Source organism: Manis pentadactyla, chromosome 5 (genome assembly GCF_030020395.1).
Source record: "Manis pentadactyla isolate mManPen7 chromosome 5, mManPen7.hap1, whole genome shotgun sequence".
NCBI classification, from domain to species: Eukaryota; Metazoa; Chordata; class Mammalia; order Pholidota; family Manidae; genus Manis; species Manis pentadactyla.
The window spans coordinates 88,537,038-88,555,557 of NC_080023.1; the positions used below are offsets into that span (position 1 = coordinate 88,537,038).

The window sequence follows — 18,520 nt, forward strand, 5'->3', positions numbered from 1 at the left end:
GAGGAGTAAGGTAGCCTTATGTAATCTTGTTTCAATACTGTTACAAATACTAAAAATTACTACAATTAAGTATGAATTTCTCTGAATAGGACTATAGATGCACAATGGACTTGATAATCAGAAAGAAATGAATTCAAATCATGGTTCTACTATTTAATGGATATGCAAATGTGTGCAAGTTATTTAAATCCTGTGAGCATCGTCTAATAATAGTATGTATGAGAACAGGCACCAGTGCATGGAATAAACTAGGGAGTTTAAAATGTTAAATCACATCTCCAACAGTACTGGGTGAAGGACTAGTTTAATCCAGGCTTTCAGCCTCTCTAAAGGGGGTCTCCCTTAGCAGACCTCCAAGCATTCAGTGTGTACACCAAAATGAATTCATGGGGTGACTTGTTTTGGCTGGCTGCTCTACCTTTATAGTAACAATTCTCATTTGAGGAGCTGTTAATGTAGCAAAAAAAGTTTTAAACTGTATATTTATTTACTCTCTTTACATATGTATGTATGAGAAGTATAATGAGAAACATAATAATAAAAAAATCCCAGGGTAAAATAATAGGACAGACAAGAAGTATGTATGACTTATGGACTCAAGTCTTATGTTTTGATTTTAGTCTTCATGCTTTAGTTTTGATCCTGGGTTATATATACTTTATACTTCACCTTGTCAGACCCCCTCCCTTTCTCAATTACATAGGGCATGCAAGAATGGCATAAAATCCCTCTCACTGTTCCACCTGCAAGGTTCTAGATGCACATAAATTGAGAGGTTAACATGTAGTGTTAATTTATTTCAGTCAACTCAGAAATGGTGTATTTTCCATTTGAGAAGAATTCAAGTCTAGAAGGAACTGAGATCCTGAAAGGAGAAAGCTTGAAAAACAGGTGGAAAAAAATGGTCAAAGAATAATAATACCCAATGTCATTCAGGTAGGAAGCAGCTTAACCCGAATGCAAAGTGAAGTCAGTCTGGCTCCTTTAAAGAAAGTCAACTCTTCATCATACCAATACTTCTGGAATTTAAATTTCTAGGACATCAAAATTTTTTCAGAGGGCAGTTACCTTTCCCTTCCTTTCATAAGACAGAACAAAAACTAGATGTAGAAACGGTTTATCCACTTGATGGGCATCCCTTCCTTAGTTTTGTTTTTGTTCCTCAAATGAACAAGAGAGAGATTTAAGAAAGGGAGGGAGGGAGGAAGGAAAGAAGGGAGGGTAGGGGTCCCACAGAATGAATGTACTCTCTCAGTGTGTCATTCATCTGTGTACATCCTTTTCTCTTTTGCTCCTAGCAGTGTGTCATACTCACACACTACCACACTGAATTGCTCTTTCTATTCTCTGGAACAAGAATAAAAAACAAAACAGAGAAATTTAACTCCCAAATATTTTGTTTTACATAAGATCCTTTTCAATTCTAAGAATTCCAATGACACTGATTGACTTGTGTTTCTAGAAAGTTAGGGACTTACCATGGAACTTTGAGGCTTCAGGATCATTCACACTGATAGCGATTAACTTCCAATCTGTTTCCCCCTGATCAATGAGAGCCAAAATTCCAAGGATCTTCACATGAATAACCTCTCCACGTGAAAAAATCTTTAAAGAAAAAACGAATTCAGCATTTGCAAGTCTCTGAAGAAGTTTATTTGTATATCACAAAAATCCATACAAGACATTAAAAGCACTACCGACTGAAATTTAATGAAGCTTTGATTAAAAATAATATAAAAGTAGTCATAAAGTCTTTTATGATATTCCTTTTAGATTTAAGTATCTTGATCCATTTTTGGAAACTGAAGTGTTTTATAAACCTTGAAATTAATGTACTAGGCCTAAAAACTCATACTAAACAGAAAATAAATCCAGGAATATCATTACATAATCTAAACCTGGCTTCTGCTGCCTAGGAGTAAAAAGAGATATGATAATCCTTTTAAACTGCTTCATACTACATTTTTCACAAATCACAATTATTAGTTCTCAGTGAAAATTAAATTAACATAGAATATGGCCTTAAGAACTTAATGAATGACAACGAAAGAATTATTAATATGTTAAAGGTACAGACAAAATAGGTTTTACAAAATGCTCTAAAAAGATTTTAAGAGAAACCAAGAAACAGCATGATGTTGGAGCAGATGTTCCATGTGCTAAAAAATTATTTCAGTAGTTGCTTCAAGTTGCCAGTGACAAGTTTATATGCATGCATTCTTTCTATATCCTTTTATTTTCAAAGGTTTAGTTGGCTATAGAATTTCTCTGCAAGCTGAAATGTGAAAACATGCTTCAGAAAAAATTCCTTCATGACTCAAAATGCAGTCTTACATTGGGAAAGGAAGGTATGCAAAACAGTCACTTTGGTGTCTTGAAATTATTTGAGAAAAAAACACCGATCTTAAGCCATGAAATAAAATAAATCCTTTCAGAACATTTGCACAATGAATCTAAAATCTTAAAATAAATCTATACAAAGTTGCAATTAGTTTATACTACAGATTAGTGTGACTGTATAAGGTAAACTGAAATCTCACTCTTAATGGAATATGTAAAATTAAATTAACCAGACTCCCACATGTTTAGGCTCTATTAAGTATACAGCATTAAATTAGACAATACATGTATACAAAGATTCCTTGTTCTCAAAGGTTTGCAGTGTTGTTGGGGAAATTACCAACCTCATACCAGAGAGAGGCTTTATAAAAAAAATATTCAAATTTGAAGTTGTCACATAATTACCAATGTCAGCCTGTCTACACTGGTTAACTCAGGATAAACTAGATTCTTGGTTCTCAACCAGAGGCAATTTTGCCCTCTAGAGGACATTTGGCCATGTCTAGGGACATTTTTGGTTGTTGCACTTGGGAGACAATTAAGTGTATCTGGGGGAAGATGCCAGGGATGTGCACAGAATGGCCCTCTGTACCAGAATTATCCATTCAAAAGGTCAACAGTGCCAAAGCTGAGGAGCTCTGCAGTCAACTTTGGTGGCAGGGTGTCTATCAGAATTCCTGGGAATCATGTATCTTTTTAAATGCACATTCTCAATTGTTTTATTTTTATCCACAAAAAATAATTTACTTTGAAATTTCATAAAACATAAGAGAACACTTGAGATTTTTACGGTTACAAGGGCAAGCGGGAAGCAGTCTGGGGATCATAAGTTTCATCATTATGATGCATGCTCTTCGATCCCATAAGCAACAAAAGAGATCAGATAAACCACTGCCTTGCCATAACATCTTTAAAAACTGGGCAGACAACTTTCTCAATCAAACCAAAACCTCAGGATAACTGATGCTTAGGAACAAATGGCAAAAATCTTATGAAACTCCCACAATTCATTTCATTCTATAGCAACAAATTTATGCAGAACATACAGTGCTAGACACCAAATGAGTAACACAAAATCCCTCAAGGAACGCAAACCGTTTTCCATATCTGTGATTCTAAGTCTCTTATCAACTTCCAGGACTCTGCTACTTTCCTTTTGCCATTTTTCAAGGGAGTATTATAAGAAGCTTTCTACGAGGATGTTCCTTACAAATGATTTAAAGACTCTTTGCATATTCAGATACGAAAGAAAGGAGCATAGTCCCAACAAAGACCTATTCTTTTGATGACAATTAAGTACTTATTTCATATTTATTAAATATTATTTTGGGTCTCATTAACTAAAGGAATAAATTTCTCTGACTATAATATGAAACATATTCTCCCAGTTCCATTATAGAATCATCTGTCTACTCTTCCAAGGAAATAATGTACAGAGCAGATTCTGTTACTAATTCTTTGGGAACCATACAGTTCACCACGTTTGAAAAATGAGTTGAGATTCTGAAACAAGAAGATAGGTATGCCTCAAAGATTTTAGGCAGAATCAGACTAGTATCATTATCAACTTTTTAAATTATTATGAAGATATTTCAAGAGATAGGACTTTTTTTAAGTTAATGCAGAAAATAAATTTATGATTTGGGACTTGGAAAATACTATTTTAGGTACAACAAAAGGCATAATAAAAGAAAATAAAAAGATAGATTTTTAAGTCACAAATATGAGGAGTTGAATTCTTCCTCCACCATTCCTACAGGTAACCTTAGACAAATTACTTCACACAATATTTTAGACTTGTTGCTCAATAGTAGTATGGAAATAGTATCACCTATTCCTTGCGGAGCAAAGGATGTAAGAGAAATGAACTAGAACCTTTAACTGTACCAACTCTAAGAGAAAATAAACTTGAAAAAATGTCCAACAAAATAAAAATATTTATATGTTTTTATATTTGTCCAAGGAAGAAGAAAACAAAAGCAAGATGACTTATTGGGATAGCAAGATTATGATGGAAGGTTTATGCTTGCTTTTATTTATTTCCATTAATATGACTAAAATTTTCTTGATCAATATTATTGAAGAAAAAGAAACCTCAAAAAAGTGAAGGAACTTGAGTCAAAGATAAAAACAAACTCAGGCAAAAGTAAGAAATTTGCCCGCATGGAGGAAAAAAAATTAAATAGCCGGACTTAAAAATTTAAGTTCTAAAATAAACTATTAATATTTTACTTACTAGCAATTGTAGTACCTAGAAGTTCATTTTTGTCTTTTATATGACCTCTAATTATTTTATCATTCCAAGATGTCTTCCCCTCTATGGTTCATAAGAATTTCTTCTATATTTGGTCATTATAAACCAGAATTATATTCCCTTGATCATTTATAGTAAATACTAGATTTACACACAAAATAATGATAATGGCTAATATATTTTTCAATGATAATGTACTAACCACCTGTTATGTACCAAGCTGCCTATATAAAATGTGTAGAGATAGGCTTTCAAGACTAATATATAACGTATTAAAAATCACTTATATTTGAAATCTTTAACTTTATTCTACATATTTGGTGTGTTTGACAGGTTATTGAAAAACCTGTAAATTGAGTTTTCTTTGGAATTCTTTATTTTTTTCTTGGTAACAAATTAGTGTTACTAAGTCAAACTGGTTTATAGATACATATATTTTCATATGATTTCTTCCAGTTACCAATCTCATTAATTACATGTTACTGACAAATTTTTACAGAAGTGAAAAGAAGATACTTCCATTTAATCTTTTCACTCCACTTAATATATGCATGATTTAAATTAACTTTATAATTTTCACTTAACATGAACTGGATGTCCACAGGAATTACACCCTGAGAATAAGAGTTTTCTAATATACTACCTTTCCATCAGCATAATGTTATTTAATTCAGTGACTCATACTTATCATGAAATAAGATATGGGAAAGTGACTCCAGCACCTCACATAGTATCTGAAACACAGGAGGTACTCATTAAAATATTTATATTCCTCTTTTGTTTTAACCTATTCATTTCATACATACTTTACTACCCCTCTGGAGAAAGTGTCCAAAAGATAAATTCCTAAACAATCGCTTAAATTTGGAAGACAGTTAACAATTTGGCCATATTTCTGCTAGACAGATACAAGAATTATGGTCATACACACACATATGAACCCTGGCCTGTCTATCCCTGTCTGTGTGTAAAGATAGAAATGTAAGCTGGGATCTCCCTTGCAGGGAAGGAGTGAGGAGGGGGGAGGATAAGAAGAGGGAGGGAGAGCATGGGGAGAAGGCAGGGTAGAAGGAAGGAAAAAAGAAGGCAGTAGAACACAAGGTGAAAAAGCAGAAGAAGGAAGAGAAGGTCTACAAGGAAGAGGAATAAGAAAAGAAAAGGAGAGGCGGAGCCAACATGGCGGCGTGAGTAGGACAGTGGGAATCTCCTCCCAAAAACATATATACTTTTGAAAATACAACAAACACAACTAGCCCTAAAAGAGAGACCAGAAGACGCAGGACAGTGGCCAGACTGCAGCTACACCAGCGAGAACCCAGCGACTGGTGAAAGGGGTAAGATACAAGCCCCGGCCCGGCGGGACCCGAGCGCCCCTCCCCCCAGCTCCCGGCGGGAGAAGAATAAGCAGAGTGGGAGGGAGACGGAGCCCAGGACTGCCGAACACCCAGCCCCAGCCATCCGGGCCAGAGCGCAGACACAGTACATGCCCAGGGGGCCCTGGATACTGGGAGAACAGGGAGTAAGACCTCTGAGCGGGTGCTGAAGCTGATGCCCCTGTGACAAAGAAAAGCGGGGGCTTTTTGAAAGTCTTAAAGGGACAGGGACTTAACAGCTTGACGGAAACAACCCAGGTCACAGTACAGCAGCTGGAAATTACAGGGAAAACCGGGTGCACTAACCCCCTGGGCAACAGCTCTGAGACCCCTCACGGAGGCAAACAGTCAAGCAGCCCCCCCATCCATCACCCCACCGGGCGCTGCGAAAGCAGAGAAGCAGCCTGAGACAAATTCCGCCCACAGAAAGGGAAATTTCTCCCTTCCCGCCAGGCAAGACACAAAGACCCAGTCTACACGCAATTACCCAACACAAGCCACTAGGGGTCGCAGTTGTCCCAGTAAAGAAAGGCCAGTAGCAAGTGAAAATTTTGGCCCTTCCAGCTGACAGTCAATAGCACCTGTCAACATGAAAAGGCAAAAAAATATGATCCAGACAAGACTAACCCAGACAGCTTCGGTATCTGCTACATCTTCCCCTGAGAAGGAATCTGGGGAGAGAGATTTAGCCAGTCTTCTTGAAAAAGAATTCAAAACAAAAGTCATAACCATGCTGATGGACTTGCAGTGAAATATGCAAGAACTAAGGAAGGAGAATTCAGAAATAAAACAAGCTCTGGAAGGACTTCAAAACAGAATGGACGAGATGCAAGAGACTATTAATGGACTAGAAAACAGAGAACAGGAACGCAGAGCTGATGCAGAGAGAGATAAAAGGATCTCCAGGAATGAAAGAATTTTAAGAGAGCTGAGTGACCAATCGAAAAGGAACAATATAAGAATCATAGGTATTCCAGAAGAAGTAGAGAGAGAAAAGGGGATAGAAAATGTCTTTGAAGAAATAATTGCTGAAAATTTCCCCAAACTAGGGGAAGAAATGGCCTCTCAGACCACAGAGGTACACAGAACTCCCATGACAAGGGATCCAAGGAGGGCAACACCAAGACACATAATAATTAAAATGGCAAAGATCAAAGACAAGGACAAAGTAGTACAGGCAGCCAGAGAGAAAAAAAAAGGTTACCTACAAAGGAAAACCCATCAGGCTATCATCAGACTTCTCAACAGAAACCCTACAGGCCAGAAGAGAGTGGCATGATATACTTAATGCAATGAAACAGAAGGACCTCGAACCAAGACTACTGTATCCAGCACGAATATCATTTAAATATGAAGGAGGGATTAAACAATTCCCAGACAAGCAAAAGTTGAGGGAATTTGCCTCCCACAAACCACCTCTACAGGGCATCCTACAGGGACTGCTCTAGATGGGAGCACTCCTAAAAAGAGCACACAACAAAACACCCAACATATGAAGAAGGGAGGAGGAGGAATAAGAAGGGAGAGAAATAAAGAATCATCAGACTGTGTTTATAATAGCTCAATAAGCGAGTTAAGTTAGACAGTAAGATAGTAAAGAAGCTAACCATAAACCTTTGGTAACCACAAACTTAAAGCCTGCAATGGCAATAAATTCATACCTTTCAATAATCACCCTAAATGTAAACGGACTGAATGCATCAATCAAAAAGACACAGAGTAATAGAATGGATAAAAAAGCAAGATCCATCCATATGCTGCTTACAAGAGACTCACCTCAAACCCAAAGACGCGCACAGACTTAAAGTCAAGGGATGGAAAAAGATATTTCAAGCAAACGACAGAAAGAAGAAAGCAGGTGTTGCAATTCTGGTATCAGACAAAACAGACTTCAAAATAAAGAAAGTAACAAAAGACAAAGAAGGACATTACATAATGATAAAGGGCTCAGTCCATCAAGAGGATATAACCATAATAAATATATATGCAGCCAATACAGGAGCACCAACATACCTGAAACAAATATTAACAGAACTAAAAGGGGAAATAGAATGCAATGCATTCATTCTAGGAGACTTCAACACACCACTCACTCCAAAGGACAGATCCACCAGACAGAAAATAAGTAAGGACACAGAGGCACTGAACAACACACTAGAACAGATGGACCTAATAGACATCTACAGAACTCTACAACCAAAAGCAACAGGATACACATTCTTCTCAAGTGCACATGGAACATTCTCCAGAATAGACCACATACTAGGACACAAAAAGAGCCTCAGTAAATTCCAAAAGATTGAAACCATACCAACCAACTTTTCAGACCACAAAGGCATTAAACTAGAAATAAACTGTTCAAAGAAAGCAAAAAGGCTCACAAACACATGGAGGCTAAACAATACGCTCCTAAATAATCAATGGATCAATGACCAAATCAAAATGGAGATCCAGCAATATATGGAAACAAATGACAACAACAACACTAAGCCCCAACTTCTGTGGGACACAGCAAAAGCAGTCTTAAGAGAAAAGTATATAGCAATCCAAGCATATTTAAAAGAGGAAGAGTAATCCCAAATGAGCGGTCTAATGTCACAACTATCGAAATTGGAAAAAGAAGAACAAATGAGGCCTAAGGTCAGCAGAAGGAGGGACATAATAAAGATCAGAGAAGAAATAAATAAAATTGAGAAGAATAAAACAATAGCAAAAATCAATGAAACCAAGAGCTGGTTCTTCGAGAAAATAAACAAAATAGATAAGCCTCTAGCCAGACTTATTAAGAGGAAAAGAGAGTCAACACAAATCAACAGTATCAGAAATGAGAAAGGAAAAATCACGACGGACCCCGCAGAAATACAAAGAATTATTAGAGACTACTATGAAAACCTATATGCTGACAAGCTGGGAAACCTAGGAGAAATGGACAACTTCCTAGAAAAATACAACCTTCCAAGACTGACCCAAAAAGAAACAGAAAATCTAAACAGACCAATTACCAGCAACAAAACTGAAGCAGTAATCAAAAAACTACCAAAGAACAAAACCCCCGGGCCAGATGGATTTACCTCAGAATTTTATCAGACATACAGGGAAGACATAATACCCATTCTCCTTAAAGTTTTCCAAGAAATAGAAGAGGAGGGGATACTCCCAAACTCACTCTATGAAGCTAACATCACCCTAATACCAAAACCAGGCAAAGACACCACCAAAAAAGAAAACTACAGACCAATATCCCTGATGAACGTAGACGCAAAAATACTCAACAAAATTTTAGCAAACCAAATTCAAAAATACTTCAAAACCATCGTACACCATGACCAAGTGGGATTCATCCCAGGGATGCAAGAATGGCACAACATTCGAAAGTCCATCAATATCATCCACCACATCAACAAAAAGAAAGACAAAAACCACATGATCATCTCCATAGATGCTGAAAAAGCATTTGACAAAGTTCAACATCCATTCATGATAAAAACTCTCAGTAAAATGGGAATAGAGGGCAAGTACCTCGACATAATAAAGGCCATCTATGAAAAACCCACAGCCAACATTATATTGAATAGCGAGAAGCTGAAAGCATTTCCGCTGAGATCGGGAACTAGACAGGGATGCCCACTCTCCCCACTGTTATTTAACATAGTACTGGAGGTCCTAGCCACGGCAATCAGACAAAACAAAAAAATACAAGGAATCCAGATTGGCAAAGAAGTCAAACTGTCACTATTTGCAGATGACATGATACTGTACATAAAAAACCCTAAAGACTCCACCCCAAAACTACTAGAACTGATATGGAATACAGCAAAGTTGCAGGATACAAAATCAACACACAGAAATCTGTGGCTTTCCTATATACCAACAATGAACCAACAGAAAGAGAAATCAGGAAAACAACTCCATTCACAATTGCATCAAAAAAAATAAAATACCTAGGAATAAACCTAACCAAAGAAGTGAAAGACTTATATTCTGAAAACTACAAGTCACTCTTAAAAGAAATTAAAGGGGACACTAACAGATGGAAACGCATCCCATGCTCATGGTTAGGAAGAATTAATATCGTCAAAATGGCCATCCTGCCCAAAGCAATATACAGATTTGATGCAATCCCTATGAAACTACCCGCAACATTCTTCAATGAACTGGAACAAATAATTCAAAAATTCATATGGAAACACTAAAGACCCCGAATAGCCAAAGCAATCCTGAGAAAGAAGAATAAAGTAGGGGGGATCTCACTCCCCAATTTCAAGCTCTATTATAAAGCCATAGTAATCAAGACAATTTGGTACTGGCACAAGAACAGAGCCACAGACCAATGGAACAGACTAGAGAATCCAGACATTAACCCAGACATATATGGTCAATTAATATTTGATAAAGGAGCCATGGACATACAATGGCAAAATGACAGTCTCTTCAACAGATGGTGCTGGCAAAACTGGACAGCTACATGTAGGAGAATGAAACTGGACCATTGTCTAACCCCATATACAAAAGTAAACTCAAAATGGATCAAAGACCTGAATGTAAGTCACGAAACCATTAAACTCTTGGAAGAAAACATAGGCACAAACCTCTTAGACATAAACATGAGTGACCTCTTCTTGAACATATCTCCCCGGGCAAGGAAAACAACAGCAAAAATGAACAAGTGGGACTATATTAAGCTGAAAAGCTTCTGTACAGCAAAAGACACCATCAATAGAACAAAAAGGAACCCTACAGTATGGGAGAATATATTTGAAAATGACACATCCGATAAAGGCTTGACGTCCAGAATATATAAAGAGCTCACACGCCTCAACAAACAAAAAACAAATAACCCAATTAAAAAATGGGCAAAGGAAATGAACAGACGGTTCTCCAAAAAAGAAATACAGATGGCCAACAGGCACATGAAAAGATGCTCCACATCGCTAATTATCAGAGAAATGCAAATTAAAACTACAATGAGGTATCACCTCACACGAGGAAGGATGGCTGCCATCCAAAAGACAAACAACAACAAATGTTGGCGAGGCTGTGGAGAAAGGGGAACCCTCCTACACTGCTGTTGGGAATGTAAACTTGTTCAACCATTGTGGAAAGCAGTATGGAGGTACATCAAAATGCTCAAAACAGACATACCATTTGACCCAGGAATTGCACTCCTAGGAATTTACCCTAAGAATGCAGCAATCAAGTATGAGAAAGACCAATGTACCCCTATGTTTATCGCACCACTATTTACAATAGCCAAGAATTGGAAGCAACCTAAATGTCCATCGATAGATGAATGGATAAAGAAGATGTGGTACATATACACAATGGAATACTACTCAGCCATAAGAAAAGGGCAAATCCAACCATTTGCAGCAACATGGATGGAGCTGGAGGGTATTTTGCTCAGTGAAACAAGCCAAGCAGAGAAAGAGAAGTACCAAATGATTTCACTCATCTGTGGAGTATAAGAACAAAGGAAAAACTGAAGGAACAAAACAGCAACAGAATCACAGAACTCAAGAATGGACTAACAGGTACCAAAGGGAAAGGGACTGGGGAGGATGGGTGGGTAGGGAGGGATAAGGGGGGGCAGAAAAAGAGGGGTATTAAGATTAGTATCCATAGCGGGGTGGGAGACAGGGGAGGGCTGTACAACACAGAGAAGACAAGTAGTGATTCTACAACAGTTTGCTACGCTGATGGACAGTGACTGTAAAGGAGTATATAGGGGGGACCTGGTATAGGGGAGAGCCTAGTAAACAAAGTATTCGTCATGTAAGTGTAGATTAATGATTAAAAAAAAAAAAAAGCAGTTCCTATGTGGTGACCTCTAATGAGTTCTACACAATGATATAAAGGGCATATAAAAGTGTAGGCAAAGGGTCTGTTTGTGTTTATACAGAGGATCAAAGCCTAATTTGGTACCCCGAAAATGAACTAAGATACGATATGAAAAAGAACTTCCAACATCAGCACTCTCGGGAAGACTCATGACAGAAGATGATCAGAAAAAAAAAAAAACTCCAACAAAGATCCACGCACTGTCACAAGTGTAGATGCACTCATCCCACCAGTTCCTGGACTTGCCATGGGAATGATGAAGGAGATATCTAAGCTGGCCTGTGCATACAGTAAAACAAAAATTGGACTGGATCTATACTGTTGGAACTCAACCAAGAATTAGGAGAAGTGCAAATTGTAGCACTCCAAAATCTTACAACCACAGACTATTTATCGTTAAAAGAACATATGGGATATGAACAGTCCCCAGGAATGGGTTGTTCTAGTTTATCTGAATTCTCTCAGACTGTTTTAAGTTCAGTCGGACAATATCCACCATATCATAGATAAGTTTTCACAAATGCCTAAGGTGCCTAACTGGTTTTCTTGGTTTCACTGGAGATGGCTGGTAATTACAGGTATGCTTTGGTTAGGTAACTATATTCCTATTATGTTAATGTGTGTGCACAATTTAATTAGTAGTTTAAAACCTATCCATGCTGAAGTTACTCTACAAGAAGATATGTCAAAGAAATAATCAATCTTTCCAGGTTTTCTTCTGCCTGCTACTTCTGTAGCTTTTCTTCTTCCTACCTAATCACAACCTTTAAATAGAACTCGTGCCACATGTCGAATTTACCGAGTATCATAATTCTTCCAAGTGGTAAAGACACCTCAAGACAAATGCTGGGCATAGAAGCCACAGGGCATAAATATGCAAAGAAGTAAAAAGCTAACCTTTTCAAACAATAAGGCTTCTCTCTCACTTACCAACTTAATATTTCCCTGTATGGCCCCGGAAGATGACTGGTTAGCCAGAGACGGGTAAGATTCCTCAAGGGAGGAACAACCTAAGACAGGCACAGTAGCAGGGGGCCATCTGGTGAGAAAATGGGGAGCAGCAGAGGTGAGGCTTAGAACCTCCCCCCTCATGTTCTGAGAGAAATCTTCTGCATACATGGATGTTTACTGCCCTCATCTAGCTCGGATTAACACATAGTCTACAGGCACACACCTGATCATCTACATTTGCTCTCTTACAACACTAAACTATGTTTTCTACCTTTATCTCGTATCTACCTACCACTTCAGCATTTTATTAAAAATAATAATAATAGAGAAATGTGGTATCCACATATAAATCAAGTTTAAAAATCAAATGAATATTCATATTTGAACTGACTGTGTATAGTTCATAATGCATGAACAAAACCGAAAGCTTCTGTGATGACTGCCCTTGCACTGTTCACCATGTAACTTATTCACTATGTAAGAATTTGTTCTCCATGTAAGAATTTGTTCATTATGCATCAGAAGATTGGAGACTGACGAAAATTAGGCTTGGGGTGGATTAATGATTGTGCATTGAGTATTGACCCCCCTATACCGAAATTTATTGTGGTTAACAACTATTTGATCAATAAATATGAGAGATGCCCTCACAAAATATATATATATATATATATATATATATATATATATATATATATAAACACTTCCAATTGTAAAATAAATAAGTAACCGGGATGTAATGTATAGCATAAGGAATATAGTCAAAATACTGTAACAACTTGGTATGGTGATACCTGGTACCTAGAATTATCATGTATATAAATGTTGAATCACTGTGTTGTACACCTGAAACTAATGTAATGCAATACTGTTGTCAACTACCCTTCAATAAAAAATAAAAAAAAAAAAGAAAAGAAAAGAAAAGGAGGAAGAAAAGAAAGAAAAAAGGGTAACAATATGGCAAATAAACAAAGTGACAAAGAATCAGAAGAAATTATTTACTAGTGATAATTTTAGAAGCATAATAAGTGCTAATAGGAGTTTCCAGAGAAAATTGATTTAATCTTAACTAGAATAATATGACTCAAGTAATAATTCGCTTGGTATTTCTTAACTTAAGCATACGCTGTATGTCAAACACTACAGTGGTGGGTCCCGTTCTCACAGAGCTTATTGCTATCTCATGGAGGAAACAATTAAACAACAGAGTAGTTGGTACTAAGCAAGTACATGGCAAACAGCAATTAATTTAATTTACAGACAGTAAAGCAGTATTTCTGAGGGGAAGTGGTATGTTAGCTGAGATCTGATGGATAAGCAGGGGAAGCAGAAATAAAATAAAGTAAAGGAGGAAGAATGTTCCCTTCTATACAGAGGGAACAGCTTGTGTGAAGGCCTGGACGTGAGCGAGAGCTGGTGCTTAAAGAACTGAAAGATCAGTGTGGCTGGGAGGTAGCGCACAAATGAGGATAGCAAGAGAGGAAGCCAGAGAAATCAGAGGTCAGGCACTGAAAAAGAGTAAAGCAGGAAGAGTCTGGAATAACTAAAGGCAGAGAGAATAAGATACAGCGAGGAAGCTGGTTAGCAGCAGAAATAATTCAAGTAAGATATAATAAAGGATTAGACAAAGCCAGCAGCAGAGAGAATGAAAAGTAGTAGATTTAAAGGCTATTTAGAATAGAATCAGTATTTTATTATTTATGGGATAAAGAAAAGCAAAGAATGATCAAGGATGACTCCTCAGTTTCTGGCTTAAGAATCTGGAGACAGGAGGGAAAGAGGCGAAATGTCATTCACTGAGACTAAAAATACTGAGGAGTAAATTGGAGAGAAGCAAATAATGAATTCAGTTTTGGGCATAACAAGTGTGTGATGCCTGGAGGATATCCAAGTGTGGTTGTAGGCAGCTGAGTATGTAAATCTGAGCTGGAAACATTTAGAGCAACTATGAATGGTTGAGATTCCATCACGAAGGGAGTTCCTATATGTGAAGAGGGGTTGGACAAGGGCACAACCCTCAAGCTAACCAATATCCAAGGAGTGGGAAGAAAGAAAGGAGCTTGCAAAAGACACCAAGAAGGAATCAGAACTACAGAACATCCAACATGTTATGATATACTCAAAATCAAGTGAAGAGACTGTTTTAAGAAGGAAGACAGGTTAACAATACAAAGTACTAAGGTAAATTCAAGTTAGACAAAACGTATGAAACAGGACTGTTTGATTTGGCTAAAAGAAAGTTACCAGTGACTTCAGTGAGAATAGTTTCAATGAACTAATGCGGGGTTGAAAACAATTTTCAAATAGGTCGAAGATTAAGTGGGAAGTAGGAGTTGGAGATGAGAGCTGTGCCTACAAGGTCGGCAGAAGTAGTCTGGCAGTCTAAGGGGAAAAGCTGGAGGGAGTTCTCTGCTCGCTTCTGTGAGTTCTACACAATTAAAGACAAGATTTTCTGCTGGGAGTGAGAACAAAATACAAAGAGTTGAATAAGAACAAGAAATATTAGAAATAAATGCCAGTAGAAAATAGAAGAGCTGACCAAACACATGCAGAATTTTACGGGCAGTAGCAACCTGTGAATTGCAGGTTCTGTTTTTCCCCAGCAGGACTTGGCCACACCTGCAACCAGGCACAAAAACCCAGGAGTCCCAGCTGGCTTTCTTCAGTACTGAATTTCCTGTCTGGCCAGTGGGCAAAGAAGCTGAAGAGAGGGCTCAACACACTTTTTCTTAAAAGGTCAGACAGGAAGTAGTTTAGACTTTACAGACTGTATGGTTTCTGCTACACTCCCCAATTTTACTGTTGTGGCAAAAGCAGCCATAGATAATACATAAATGAGGGGGCACAGTTATGCTGTCTATAAAACAGGTGGTGAGTTGGATCTGACATGCCAAGCACTGTAGTTTACCAACTCCTAGTTTAAGACACAAAAAGGGACAGATATCAGAGGGCTCAACAGGACAGTAACTCTGAAGAGTTGAAGAATTGGTGCCTTCCAAAGAGAACTGAGATTTTTTATGGCATGAATAAACTAGAATATATGTTAGAATAACATAGTCTATAAAACAAACCTTTGAGCCTATTTCACAAATATCAATAGGATCGTTATCTCCACAGCAGTCTGTGTTCTTGTCTTTTCGATGGGGATCTTCCCAAGTCTAAAAAAAGGACAGGGGGCAGAAATGTAGGTTAATACTCACTATAATGTATCTTAACCCTTCCACATGATCATGAAGTTTTACAGATAGCCATAATCCAAAGGAAAAATTCCCAGAAATTACATAGGCTCAATGCCAACATGCCAGCATATCCTGAAGCATCCTCATAATTAAAACAGATTTATATTATTTCCTCCCTTCTATTTCTCATTTGTCTGTATAATCACATCTGAAAGTGGGTGGTATTTCCAAACACATTCTTGTTCCAAGTTTAGTCAGTGTCTACATTCATGTTCACTTTTAGAGTTTTGGTTCAGATGACCCCATTGTCTAGGCCCTTATTTCCACTGACCGCCTCAACTGTCACTTCATTAGTCACTGCTTCCTCTGACATGGTAACAGCATGAAAAACTCAAGAACAAGACAGTATTTACCAAAGAAAAATCTGTGTTTGTCTTACTTCATTCCATTAAAAAAGTCCTCCACCTTTGCCATCAAATCTCAAGACCTTTACAAAAACATGAAAAGATGTCAACTCTTTAGTTTGCAGAAAATATTATACACTGTTGGCTACAAAATCTATACATAGGTATCTTTATAAATGAATAGAACAGAAATTTGTTATTAAGTTTAAATATTCCCTAGGCCCCATCCTTCCCCAAAATTAACATAATTACCTGATTCTAAATGGGACTGTATAAGCTCCATAAAGTTATTTTCCTCAGATTTACATTATGAGATGTGGAGAGAATGTATCATCTCAAGATTGTTATCTAGAATTTCAGATTATACAAGCTTCGTTCCTCTAATTTTATATAGGTAATTAAAAATGGACTCTTAATTAGTGCTAAACCATATATAAACTTCAATATTTTCCTTCTACTCCTAGTTATAGTATATTCAAGAATAAAAGGACCCACCCTTAACAACAAAAAAACTCAGTAAAATGAGTCCAACATTTCACTACCCCCCAAAAATAATATTACTAATAAAATATAAGAACATAACTGGCTATAGGTGAAGATGCTTTCTAAAGGATATACACAACCACACACATGTATGCCCCATTAGAAAGGCACAATTTTTAACCCCATTTTAAGGATAAGTAAACTGAAGCACAGAGTTTCACTTGCCCAAGCTCACAGCTTCTAAATGGTGACAGGATTAGAACTCATGCTATTAATCATTATGCTATGATGCCCAAATCTTGGTAATAGTAACAACTGAATGGCAATTACTTTCAGACAGAACCTTATTCTATTTCATGGCTCCCTTCTTTCAAATGCCTTCTCTTTATGCTCAGAATCTCCTAAGTGTATCTTCCTGTGAAAGTTCTGTACTTTCCTACTGTTCCCCTTACTGCTTCGTTTTGTTCCCCTTACATAACTGTTTTGTTACCTATTACCACCAGTAATATTACCTATGCCAAAACAATAAATATTTATTGAGTACCTACTCTGGGACAGGAGTTAGGTAGAGAGAAAAATAGGACATAGTCAATACCAGGAAGAATGTCATGCTAATAAATGGTACAGTGTTTGTCAAAATGCTATAAAATTAATCTTAACGTGCTGGAGAGATTAAGATGGAATTGAGGCATAACTGGAATGAGAAAACCTACAAGCAGAATCAGACATTATCTGAGAGGTTTCTCCTTCCAAATGGAGGACTCTTCTCTTGAACCTCCCTGAGTCTCACTCCCTCTCTCAGAGGGGAGCAAATGTGATCAGCTAGAAGTCACTCTGGTCTAATGGAAGGCATCTAGTCTATTCCCGTTTCAGCCACAAACTACCATGGCCAAAACAACTAGACCTCAGTTTCCTAACCGATTAAAGAATGCCTTAAATGACTGCTAGATACATCCAAGCCCTGAGTTCTGTGAGTATCAGTGGTCATTCATAATCTGCATGAATACTGTCAGTCAACAGGGGAAGCTCACAGATTCATGAGATAACTTATTCCATTTTGATAATCATTAATTTTAAGAAAGTCTTTCCTTGTACTGAGACAGAAACTGTCTTCATGTCAGTTGTACTCCATTTGGTTTTGGTGGGGGCTGCTGTTTGTGGACTGGTTGGTTGGCCTATATTCCCCTCAGAACTCCACTTTCAATGTTACCTATCAACTTAGCTCTTTCTGCTGAGGAAATAAGTATGGAAGTGCAAAATTCTTAAGCTATACAGTGTTATCAATTTTAGGGTCAGTTCTTCACAATTTCCTTTACAAGCAAAATCAACAGACTAGTTCTTTCTGTTTTTAGTCCTGTCCTTAAGTATTTATACAAACAGGTCTCAGTTTGTAAGACAAAAAGAGAGTCGCACTAAATGACACCTAACTTAATTTGAAAATATAGTATGATTTCAAGCAGTCACCAGAAGAGGAAATCTTCATAAATTTAAGGCTTTAATTATACCCTCTTATGTAGCTTTAAGTGTGTGTAAGTAGGCAGAGAAACTACTAGAAAAGCACTAAGTCAATCCAGAAGAAGAAATTCCAAATCTTAATGTTTCACAAAAGTGACAAAAGATTAGCACACAGACTTCAGAAATAACTTCTACAACTAAGTAAGAAAAATGGTAGTCTAAAACAAAATGAGCCAAAGGCAG

General features: G+C 37.3%; 1 protein-coding gene across 4 annotated transcripts in view; it reads right to left on the reverse strand.

Annotated features, from left to right (window-relative positions):
* The window catches only part of PPA2 (inorganic pyrophosphatase 2), a 96,371-nt gene that overhangs the window by 49,233 nt on the left and 28,618 nt on the right, over positions 1 to 18,520 (reverse strand). For all 4 annotated transcript variants that reach the window (XR_005030156.2, XM_036911775.2, XM_036911776.2 and 1 more), the window contains 2 exons: positions 15,828 to 15,914; positions 1,479 to 1,605 (listed from right to left, as the gene is read on the reverse strand). Coding sequence is in view for 3 of the 4 variants with exons in the window: in XM_036911775.2 (XP_036767670.2) it covers positions 1,479 to 1,605; positions 15,828 to 15,914 (214 nt within the window). In the remaining variant the exon portion in view is untranslated. The remainder of the gene's footprint in view (positions 1 to 1,478; positions 1,606 to 15,827; positions 15,915 to 18,520) is intronic.